This window comes from Telopea speciosissima, chromosome 7 (assembly GCF_018873765.1).
Source record: "Telopea speciosissima isolate NSW1024214 ecotype Mountain lineage chromosome 7, Tspe_v1, whole genome shotgun sequence".
NCBI classification, from domain to species: domain Eukaryota; kingdom Viridiplantae; phylum Streptophyta; class Magnoliopsida; order Proteales; family Proteaceae; genus Telopea; species Telopea speciosissima.
The window spans coordinates 23,432,545-23,444,916 of NC_057922.1; the positions used below are offsets into that span (position 1 = coordinate 23,432,545).

The following is a 12,372-nucleotide window of genomic DNA, read 5'->3' on the forward strand; positions in this document are numbered from 1 at the left end:
CTTTCCAGATTTTACGGAAGAGACATATCATATCAGAAAGTCCAAAATCCAATGAAATCCAAATGCACGGGGCCATAACATCTGATGGAAATACTAGAAAAAGGAGGAAGTTGCTCCATTTCCTAACCCTAATTTAGGCCCGCATCGTCATTACGTGTGAAATTGTTGTCTAATGTGGGTCCTATAACGTTATATGTCAAATTTGTGTTAAAGATTTTTTTTTTTTTGGGAAGGGGGGGGGGGGGGGAAGCTGAAGAGAAGGGGGCATTTCACAAATTAATGGTAATTGGTTAGAGAATACCATAAAATTGGAAAATTTCAGAATTTAAGTTCGGTCTTGTCTTGATATACCTAATCAATGGCACTAGTAGTTTAACACAACCCCCCCCCCCCCCACAACCACACCCAAAAAAAAAAAAAAGTGTCTCCACCCCACACCAACGAGGGTTTGGAAGAAAATAATATCATTCATATGAAATTCACATGATCAGAATATAAGGGAGAAAATGCCAGTGTGAAATATACATTCTAACAAGATATGGAAAATAATCCTTCAATTCCGTAAAACTATGCAGTACAGCAGTTCAGGGTGAAGATGTCAACACGTGACAGCTCAGACATCCAATTGTACCAAGCTCAACAAAAAAAAAAAGAAAAAAAAATAGAAATCAATGAATTCAGACCGTTGGATGTCCGAGCTGCTATGTGCCAAAATCTCCACTCCAAACTACCGCACTGCACAATTTAGGGAATTAGAGAAGATTAAAATCCGATATGATATGCTTCTTTCTCCCATATATATAATGACTAGGGATATGGGTTAGGTCCGATGCCTCAACCCTAAGCCAAGCTTGTCTGATTTGGTACACGGATTGTTCATTCCTAGCATAGCCTATGGGTTGCAAATCCCCATCCAATTCCAGAATATGTTGGGCAAGCCCTAGGTAGGCTTTACAGGCCAAATTTTCAATCCTACTTTAGGGTATGGGTAAAGGTAAATCTTTATTGAATCTGTACGGTAAAGGTGATAATCAGGGTTTTAAAACTTGGGATCTGAATCCGGATCGATCATGGCCAATTCTAATATGAATCAACTTGAATTGACTAGAATCAGCCACTTTTTGGCTTAATTGAGGACTGGCCGTACATTTGAATCAGTATTCCCTAGGACCAAGGGCTGCCCCTCTGTCTCCCTTTCCCTCCCCTTCCCCATCTCTTGCAACTCACTCTTCGTCCCTTCCTTCGGCTTTTCTCTCTCTCTCTCTCTGCAACACCTCTGATACATCCGTCTCCTCCCTCCTTTCTGACTATTCTTTTCCTAGTACTCCTCTGAATAACTGGTTCTTTTAATCACATGATGATGACACATGTCTATCATGATGCTACATATTGGACACACCTATCATGTTTATGGAATAATTCGTTAATAATATGACACGAGCATGGAAGAATTCAACCCCATAAAACGGCTTACAAGATAAGAGAACTCAAGAACTTATTAACCCACAATAAATTTTTCATACAATTGATGTGGAATAAATGAATTCGTAATATTCCACCATACTCTGCACTGCAATACCAACATCACCACTCAAGCCGTACGATTGCACCTGAGAGACATGGTGCTAGTTTTAATACCACTAATATGAGCATGGAAGAACTCAACTTCATAAATTAGCTTACAAGATAAGAAAACCCAAGAACTTATCAACCCACATTAAGTTTTCCATACAATCGATGTGGGATAAATGGGATCATAACATAATATTTTTTTATAGGATCAGCCAGATCATATCAGTCCTACCTGATCCCCGGCTTGGTCAAATTCAGATTCTTAAACCCTCGTGATTACCTGCCCATCCCTTGGAAGATACAGGTAAGACCATCACACAAACCTACCCTACTTATTAATAGTTACATTGGGTTCCTCAACACACATCGATATCGAGCCGGGGATCAAGTAGGACTGATATGATCTGGGTAGACAGCCGCCTTGATTGGAAGCTATAATAAAACTGAAAATTATCGACTTTTCTTGCAAACCACTTAATTCAGTTCAACATTTCACTTTGGATATAAAAAGTCTAATGATGTGTAGGAGGAGACTTTAATTCCAAACATGTTGGTAAAAAGTTTAAATAAAAAAAAACAGGGAAACAATTGTTTGACCGGCCAACACTCCCATGTGTCTATCTCTCTTCTCCTTATAACAAGGGGGCAGAGCTGCCTTTTCATATGGAGAAGAGAGATAAACTCATGGGAGTGCCTGAGTAGGCTACACTCCCGGACAGTTCTTTTTCCCCAAAAAAAATACAAAACATGCCAATACTGTACAATTTTATCGCATATAATATAATATTTATATGAGAGCAGGTTTTCCATGCCAGCAGTGTGGGGGGAATCTTCTACCCCTCACCAATCAATGTGCGAAAAACCATTTCATCTAAGATCCATATGGTCAGGTAGGAGAGTGTCAGTGCAGTGCCCACATGGTCAAAAAGTGACCATTAAAAGCATGGAACTGTGCGTGCCAAATGGCTTGATAAAGTCAGGTCGAAGACCTTCATTCTTGGTGCTTCAATCTTGTGCCATTATTTTATTTATTTATCTTATAGATCAGTCATTAGTCTCATATGCTTTAGCATGTAAATGAATATAAGGAAGTTCTTACCAACAAAAAGAAAAAAAAAACATGAATACAAGCAAGTGAAAAGCATAAACGAATATGAAATCTAACGCCCTTTCTGCAAGACTAGTGAAATGAATTCAAAACTCTTGAATATTGAACTTTAAGTCCCAGACTGTCAAGTAAATAATAAAAACTGAATATTGTTCACTCCATGGTAACAGAGAGGCTTTCACAAATGTAAAATGCAAACAAATTAACAGGTTAATTCTGTACTGCTTACTTCAACTCAACAGTCCAACCCATTTTGTCCTCTGAAAGACCCACCTGTAGACTTGTAAGCGCTGTATAGAGTTGCTGAGACACAGCACCTACTTTTCTATCTCCATAGGACACCCTGAAAAAAATAGAAGACAAGATTCATATAATATCAACACACTTCCTCATGCAGGAGTTGGACACGTTGAACTAAAAGTGAAGTCTATTACAAGCGTCACATAAACTCTTCAAAAACTAAACCGTATGCATAACCTATGACAATAAGTTGTTTAAGGATGACTTTGTCATGAAAGTATGTAGCACAAAGCCTGAAGGGGGAAGTGTTTCTTTATCATAAAATACCCATAAATAAGATGTTGAAATATTCCTTTCAGCAGTCATCATGTAACCAGAGCACAGTAATCAATCTGAGGGTTCTGCTAATTATGAATTCTTGACTTCTATGTTTCCCAATTTCAAGTCCCTGACCATTTAACTTCAAATCATACCCTCTTTTCCCATACCTTGTCCAATCAACTATAATCCTCGTTTTATGAATTATCTTTTTTTTTTCCCATAGTTCTCATGGCATCGGCGACTCAAGGCTTGGAGGGGGGCCTTGACGGAAGACGACACCGACAAGGCGACCAAGGCACCTGCCCACGCAACCAAGGCGACCCTAGTTGTCAAGGTGCCTGCCTAGAACACCTTGACAACTATGTTTTTGGCTAAGTCGGCAAAACAAAAAAGTAAAAAACTCAATAGTTTCCTTCTATATACTGTTTTTCTTCACTACTTGTCTAATTCCACGATATATAAGGGTGTACCTACCAAACGATAGTTGTGCACATTTATCTTTCTTGGAATTCCATTTTTAATGTTATTAAAAGATGGGAGAAAAATGAAAATAAAAATAAAAATAGATAATATCAGCCCCATTCAAGGCAATGTAATCTTTCCAAAACATCCATTTCCAACAGAACCCACAAAATGGACCTTGAGAAGATATTACCAATCTTCCCATTAGAACCCTCAACAATTGGCGAGAACAATTCGTATCCCACCTATATCCAACCTAGAATATTGAGACCCTAAAATCCATATCTAACCCTCAGCACTATCTGCTTCATTCAGCCAGCCTCCAACATCGTTTTGCACTTTTTTTTAGTGCATGCATGAATAACAGGTTTGAGGTTGGAACAACTCTAAAACCCTCCTGGATAGGATCCCAATTCCCAAGTCAAAACCCCTTTTTAGATAGAAACTCAAAAATTGTCTGAGAGCTCAAAACTTCTCAGAATAACACCAAACTATAGGAAACATTAGTTAATAGGAAGGATAAGAACCCTCCAAAAGATGGGAATGGTCTGATAGACGTTTTGGGAGTAATTTGAATAACAGCGATCTCACGCACAGAGATCCCAGAAATAGTAAAACTCAAATTAAACTCAATCAATCCAGCAGATTCCTCTAGGCTTTGGAACAATTATTGGACTAGGTAAGCTAGTAAAACCCCCAAGATTATAACTCAATCAGATGGCTATATATTAAGTAATTAAGAAAACAAAAATCTAAAATCCCAGATTTGCAGGTTTGAAGTGATTTTCTAATAACAGGCAAATAACAGATCCAAAGGACTCCAAACCCAGGTCGAGTTGCACCCTAGGGGAGGCCTTTAATATCTTAAAGTTTCTCAGCAAACAGTCCAAGGGTTTGAAAATAATCAAAGATTAACTATACGCTGAAAACAGAGCACCCACAAGTTTTGTAAACCAGAGATTAACACTCTTTCGAATTCACCTGTGGATTGGAGTATGTTGTTGGAAAAGGCAATTAAATCTGTTGAATGCAGTGATCGAACTCCAACCAGCAGCAACAGTTGTTGATCAGATCTCAGATTAGGATGTAGGTTGTGGTAGAACAGAGAAGGGGGAAGAAACATATCTCAGGTGGAAAGAAGCCTATCGCAGGCCAGGGTATCTCACCCAATCTGACTCTCACAGATTCTCAAGGCTAAAAGGCACTCAAAACTTTAATTGATCAAATCATATCTGGCCTTGTGAGCCTTACATTGTTTATATAGACTGAAAATTGAACTCCTAATCAAACTATGAAACTAAAAAACCAACTCCTAGTGTGAATAATAGTATTACAATGTTGCTGAAATAAAAAACACAACTAATAAATAACTATTCCTACTTGAACTAGGAATGAAAATAAGCCACTACTAAGCTCAATCCCGTATAACTCCCTAGTACCCACACTTTAGGCACATTAAAGTGGCCCATTACAAAGGAAACACATGGAATCAAAGGCCCAATACATATATAACCCATCCCAAGGGTTATCTCCAAAAACATATGCCCTCTAGGTGACTTATCCACGTCAAGGTTGGTATGGAGAATGACTTGCTCCCACGGTTAACCACTTAGACGAAAAGGTTCCATTTTAGAGGCCACATAATTACAGAGCTTTAAGAGGAAGTGGGACAGCTAAAACATAAAAAGGAGCTTTTAAATTTCTGACTGCATCAGGCTCTGCCAACAAATCCTCCATGTCACTTTTTTAATACAATGAAAATAACCTTAATGCAAATGATTAGGCATTCTAGTTAGTGCGAACATCTTCCCAGATTTTCTATATTTTTTCAGATTTCAACAGCTTCCTCCTATAACTCAGAGCTATCTTAATAATGAAGCATCAACCAAACCACATGAATTTTTAAATATTATTCAACAATGTACCCCATGTCCTAATGATTTGAATAGCTAAATGTCTTAAGAGCCACCTCAGCACCTTCTCTAAATGCATCTAGCCATTGTCATGGTCATCTCATGCATCATGGGATCTCTGCAATCTTTCCAGCTACTCTTTTAGCAAAGTTTCACCTTTCGATATAACCTCCTATAGAGCTCACTACATTTTTTGTTCTGATATACTAACTGTTTTTTCAACAAAAGGTATGACAAGAGGAACTTCTGGAAGTAACTGGATCTCTGAATTTTATATTTTGTAGACACTCAAAACAGATGTTGCTGAAAAGATATAACATGTAACCCTGCTCCTCGATTACCTCCTCAATATTACCATTATGATATAGATTGGATAAGTTCATCCCCCTCAGCCTTGATCATACATGAAAAGGATCTCTACTCACCTTCATATAAATGCTAAAGATTCTTTTAGATTGATGTGATTATCATGCAGCAGTTAAATCTGCTTCCTTCCAAGTGCAAAATTGCACATTTGTTTACAGAGCTCTTTCTTTTGGCCAACCAACTTTCGGAAGAGTCTTTCTGGCAAAATTGCACATTTGTTTACTAGATGCAGAATGTAATGTATCGTGGTCCTCCAGCTTTATTTATATATCTATCTAGTAGCTAATAGACAGACTCTAAGTAGGAATCCTACTAAGAGTACAAGTACAGCACTAGTGACAAACTAATAAGGAAACTAAAACATAACACACAAGGAGATTAACCATAAACATATCACGACAGGGACATTCCCTCTATCATCATTAATAGCAATGAACCCAACAGCCAATAGAGTCCCCTTCACGTTATACATTTTAACATATCACATTTATCATAAAGACTCGAGCCATTTTTCGGCACAGCTGTGTCTAGAGAAAGCTTCTCTGGATGGCCCTAATTTTTTTCCATGTGTCAGCTGTTGGGTCGCAAAATTTGGGGCTGTGTTGTCCACATAATCATTTGATCAAATCTCATTTTCCCACATGGAGATATAAACTTACAAAATTTGTTGAAAAATTAATTTTGGACAACTTCAATCAACCATTGAAAATAATATGGGAATACGCCAATACATGGTAGATCATATGGTGAAGCTGGGCATGAAACTTGACACATGGCTAATCCAAGGTGGGGCCTTCAATTATTTAGTTGACCAACAAGAGCCCTCTCTGTTGGTTACAATGGGCAGAGTTTATAGAGAAGATCCTTTTGTAGGACCTTGAACTGGAGATGAGGGGAAGGTCTGCAAGTTGGCGGCCCAACAAATGTTGCAGTTTCTCATTTAGGTTCCACAGTTCACTAAAAAAAGAATTGGCTAGTTTACCATAAAAAACTTTCAAAAAGATATTTACAGAACAAACATGTTGGTGGGAGGCATTGTCTTCACAGCCATCAAGGGCTTGCCTTGACAGTCACCCTTTTTTGAGGCTTGTGGAGGGCTCAACTTGCCACACCAACCACTGGATTGTCAACCCCATGGATTCGCCATTTATCAAACCAAGGTCCCAATTCAACCATATGACCGACTATTTTTAAGGTTTAAATTGTGTACGTTGAATGTTGCAAAATATTAGCTTGGATTTTTCAACATATTTTCAAAGTTCCATATCTCCACATAGGAAAATGCAAGAGGCTGAAAATTATCAAACAGATAGATGGTTAAGTGGGCATGTCCACAATATTTCAAAGCCAACTAAGTTGCCATGTGGCAGATTTGCTGGCCATCAACACAAGCCTCCCTTCATATGACCATGAAATAGGGGGAAAAATACACTAGAATTGAGTGCACGGGAGGAAACCAATGAACAGATTAAAAAACTACAGAATCTGAACAAGAAATTTACCTTTTATCAAGGTAGGTTATGCTTCCCACAGGTGACACAACCACTGCTGTTCCTGTACAGAAAACTTCGTCAGCATCAAGCAACTCCTCCACTGATACAAGGCGCTCCTCAACCTGCACAATAGCAAATAAATGTCTCGGAAAAGCATTATCATAATCCATTTTCCACCTCGGAAGAAAATTGAGTCCTATCTTCAAATAACAGGTATAAATTTTGTGAAAGGCAGCAAAAATGAATTGAACTGTTACTGGGCCCAAGACAAGCCATAATAGGGTAGTAAAAAAAAAAAATGTGTATCCTTAACCAATACAAAAGCAGTGGAAAAACACGGTACAGAAAATCAGAGAGTGTTGTAAACTTGCAACCAGACATCAAATAGTAAGTTAGTAACCACATCACAAAAAATGACACAGTGGAAGGAAGAAGATTTTGCAATCTCTACAGAATCCATTGACTAGTCTGGTAACATTAGATATGTCCCTCATCTACAGAGATCATCACTCACCATGCAGTGGGCCTAAAAATCCCTCATGTACATAGATCATTGTGCACCATGAATTGGTCCTGAGATTGCTTGCACAAAACGGATGATGCCAATTGTTCGTGAATGGGGAAAAATCAGACTTGTGTCTAATGTGACACAGTCCCTCTTTATTTATAATGTAAAGGAAAATTCTAGAATAAAAATAAGACCAAAATAGCCCTATAACAAATAAGACAATTCTATCCTTATACCCATTACAACACTCCCCCTCAAGTTGGTGCATAGATATCACACATGCACAACTTGGAAACAATAGAATGAAAAATTTTACTACTAAGTCCCTTGGTAAAAACATCAGCTAATTGATCATGGGTATGTACAAAGGGAACACAAATAAGACCAGACTCGAGCTTTTCCTTGATAAAGTGACAGTCAATCTCCACGTGCTTAGTTCTGTCATGTTGCACTGGATTGTGAGCAATGCTGATGGCAGATTTACTATCACAGTAGAGCATCATAGGAAGTTTAACAGGAATCGCCAAGTCTAGTAGAAGACCGTGGAGCCATAAGAGCTCACAAATACCATGTGTCATAGGCTCATAGCACAAGACTCTGCTTTAGCACTAGAACGGGCCACAACAGCTTGTTTCTTGCTTCTCGAAGTAACAAGATTACCTCCCACAAAAGTTCCATAACCAGTTGTAGATCTACGATCATCAGGTGAACCAGCCCAATCTGCATCAATAAAGGCTTCGACCCGAAGATGGTTGTGAGGAGAGAAAAGAATCCCGCAGCCTGGAGCAGAATTCAAATAATGGAGAATACGATAAACAGCCTCCATATGTGTAGAGTATGGGTCATGCATGTACCGACTTACTAGGCTAACAGCATAGTCAATGTTTGGAAGGGTGTGAGCAAGATAAATCAGCCGGCCAACTAATCGCTGATATCTTTCTTTATCTACATGTTCACCTTCTGTACTTCGAAGAGGAACATTTGCATCAATAGGAGTGTCAGTCGGTTTACAGCCCAAAAGCCCTGTATCTGACAAAAGATCAAGAGTGTACTTCCACTAGGACAGAAATATTCCACGGGAAGATCTTGCAACCTCAATGCCAAGAAAATAACGAAGCTGTCCCAGATCTTTGATTTCAAACTCAGTGCCCAAGTACTCCTTTAGGGGCGTAATCTCATCCACATCATCACCAAAGACATCAATGTCTCCCACATATACAATCAGAACAGCAATCTTACAACTAGATCGCTTGATAAAAAGTGTGGTCAGCATTACTCTTAGTGTAACCAGCTGACACCATAGCTCTGTGAAATCTCCCAAATCAGGCCCGTGGTAACTGCTTCAACCCATACAATGCATGTTTCAGCTTACACACCTTTCCCCGAGTTTTAGGAAAATAAAATCCTAGAGGAACATCCATATATACCTCTTCTTAAATCTCCCCATGAAGAAAGGCATTTTTTACATCCAACTATTGTAAGTCCCATCCCATGTTCACAGCAATGGAGAGAAGTACACGGATGGTACTTGCCTTATATCTATCAACTGTCCATATGTCTGTGTGAAGCCCTTGGCAACAAGCCTTGCCTTATATCTATCAACTGTCCCATCAATCTTCTGCTTGATAGTATAGACCCACTTACAGCCAATTGTCTTCTTGTGAGGAGGAAGACTAACAAGATCCCATGTATCATTTTTCTGCAAAACTTGCATCTCTTCTGCCATAGTTGCCTTCCACTTTGGCTCCTAAAGAGCATCGTGCCATTTCTCGGAAATAGAAACGGACGAAAGAAAAGACACAAAAGTGAAGTAGGATGGAGAAAGAGAATTATAAGAAAAAACTTTAGCAATAGGATGAATAGTGCAGGATCGAGTACCTTCACGAACACCAATAGGTAAGTCAAAGTGTGGGATCAAGAGTAGGATCAGCCAAAGAATCAATAACAGGAGCGGGAGAATTATTACCTTCCAAAGTGGGACCCGGATCGGGTTCAAGGGGTGCAGGTTGACTTGGTAGGGGTGCAATAGGCAGCGCAACAAGCTCTTCTGCTGCTTCCGAACATACACCTGTAATTCTGGTTGTATAGTAGTGTTTTGTGGTACAAGCTCCCCTTGCATATAAGGAACTGAAGGATCTAGAAGAACGGGAGAGGACAATAGAGGCGACTCATCTTCCTGAGAAGTAGTAGAAAGCTCCCCTTGAAGAGGAGACGTAGAGTAATAAGGCACAGACTCATGAAAAAACACATCCATTGTCAAAAACCAATGACAACTAGGAGGGTGAAAACATTTGTATCCCTTCTGGGTGGCAGAGTAGACCACGAGGGTCAAGTTTCCCAGGGGAATGGTGAATACAAGCATAACAAACACAACCAAAAACCTTAGTAGGGATGGGAAAGGTAGAGGACCCTTGAAGAACATCTAGGGGAGAACGAAAAGCAAGCACGTGAGAGGGCATGAGATTGATGAGGAAGGCCGTGGTCAACACTGCATCACATCAATATTGGGGAGGAACATGTAGGTCGAACATAAGGGAACGGGCAACCTCTAGAAGATGCCAGTTTTTCCGTTCGACAACACCATTCTGGGCAAGTGTGTCAACACAGCTAGTTTGATGTAAGATGCCATGGGCAGCAAGGTAGGACTGAAATGAACTCTCCATGTATTCACGCCCATCATCACTGCGAAGGATTTTAATGGTGGCAGTGAACTGGGGCTGAAACATACGATGGAAGCGTTGGAAACAAGAAAAAACTCCGCCCTTAGTTTTCATTAAATACAGTCAAGTTGTCCTAGAGTGACAATCAATAAAAGTAACGAACCAACGAAGACCATTAATAGATGTAACACGACAGGATCCCCAAATATCAGAGTGGATTAATGAAAAAGAAGTGGCACTTTTATTATTTGAACTAGAAAAAATAGATCGAGTTTGTTTGGCCAAAACACAAGCCTCACAGAAAAATTCACTCGATTTACAATGCTAAAAAGAAGGAAATAAACAGGCTAAAGTCCCTAAGGGAGGATGTCCTAAACGCTTATGCCACTGTAGCAAATCCGAACTAGCAGGAGAAAGTGTCTAAACAGCCTGACCAGAAAGCCGAGAGGTGTCTTCATCAAGCAGATATAGGCCGTTGTGTACCCTACTAGAGCAATCGCTGCCCCTGTCATCAGATCCTGAAAAACACAATGAGAAGGAAAAAATGTGACTTTGCAATTGGGATTGGAAGTAAGGCTGCTAATAGATAAGAGGTTAGTTGAAAATTTTGGAACATGTAAAACAGAGGAAAGAGATAAGGAGGGAGAACATTTGATGGACCCTTTCCCAACAATAGGCGAGAGAGATCCATCAACAACTCAAACCTTCTCTTTTCCGGATCATGGAGAACATTGAAAAAATAAATTAAGGAAACCAATCATGTGGTCAGAGGTGCCGGAATCAATAATCCAAGGAGTGGTGGAATAGACATACCATGACCGGCAAAATAAATACCTGAATTGGCACTGTGAGGACTAGCAGGGGAAGCAATAGTAGCAGAAGAAGCCGAAGTTGGCTGATCCATGCGAGAAAGAAGGCGACGAAAAGCAGTAAGCTCGTCAGGAGACAAAGTAGAGTTGGATGCAGCAGCAGCGGCAGCTGGAGGAGCAGGTTCAGTGGTTGGCCTGGTTTGAGTTCCCACGGCCACGACCACGACTGGATGCATCAACTGGCTTGCCATGTAATTTCTAGCAATATTCTTTGGTGTGGCGCTCCTTCCCATAATAGTCACACTTCCAAGGGGGTTTTTCAGATGAGGAGCCATTAGTATGGGGGGCTACACCACGGGGCTGATTCCCAGAAAAAGGGTAGATCGCCTCCGGGGTTGCCGATGTGGGTTGTGGGAGCATAACATGCCGACGGCTATCCTCCAGTTGGATCATAGAACAAGCCTGCTCAACAGTAGGAAACATAAGTGTCAAGGCATCTCCTAGGCGTCCAGACGCCTTCCTCTCGCCTTAGTTGCCTAGGCAACACCTTGTCGCCTTTGTTTCTTACCCCCTCGATCGCCTTGGTAGGCGCCTTAATAACTATGGTAGAAAAGGGCGTACGGCTTAGCACTTGAGCACGGACCTGGTCATATTCAACATTGAGACCAAAGAAATCATAAACACGCAACTTGTCTTCCCGCATTTTGAAATTGGTTGCATCAACTGTTGTGGTAGCATGAAACTCTTCATAAAAATCCAGATCTTGCCACAGACTGCGAATTCAGCGTAATACTGTGCCAAAGTGAGGTCCTTTGTTTCAGGTCATGTACCTTTTTGTAGTTCATAGGCTTGAACATCATTCCCAACTTAGGAATATATATCTTGAGCAGCTTTCCAAATCTTGACGGCCAAATCAAGAA

General features: G+C 40.1%; 1 protein-coding gene across 3 annotated transcripts in view; it reads right to left on the reverse strand.

The window, feature by feature from the left end:
• Positions 1–2,756: 2,756 nt before the first annotated feature.
• Positions 2,757–12,372, reverse strand: part of LOC122667626 (branched-chain amino acid aminotransferase 2, chloroplastic-like) — a 51,307-nt gene continuing 41,691 nt past the window's right edge. For all 3 annotated transcript variants that reach the window (XM_043863985.1, XM_043863984.1, XM_043863983.1), the window contains 2 exons: positions 7,485–7,597; positions 2,757–3,023 (listed from right to left, as the gene is read on the reverse strand). In XM_043863985.1, coding sequence (XP_043719920.1) covers positions 2,906–3,023; positions 7,485–7,597 — 231 coding nt within the window. In that variant the 3' untranslated portion in view covers positions 2,757–2,905. The remainder of the gene's footprint in view (positions 3,024–7,484; positions 7,598–12,372) is intronic.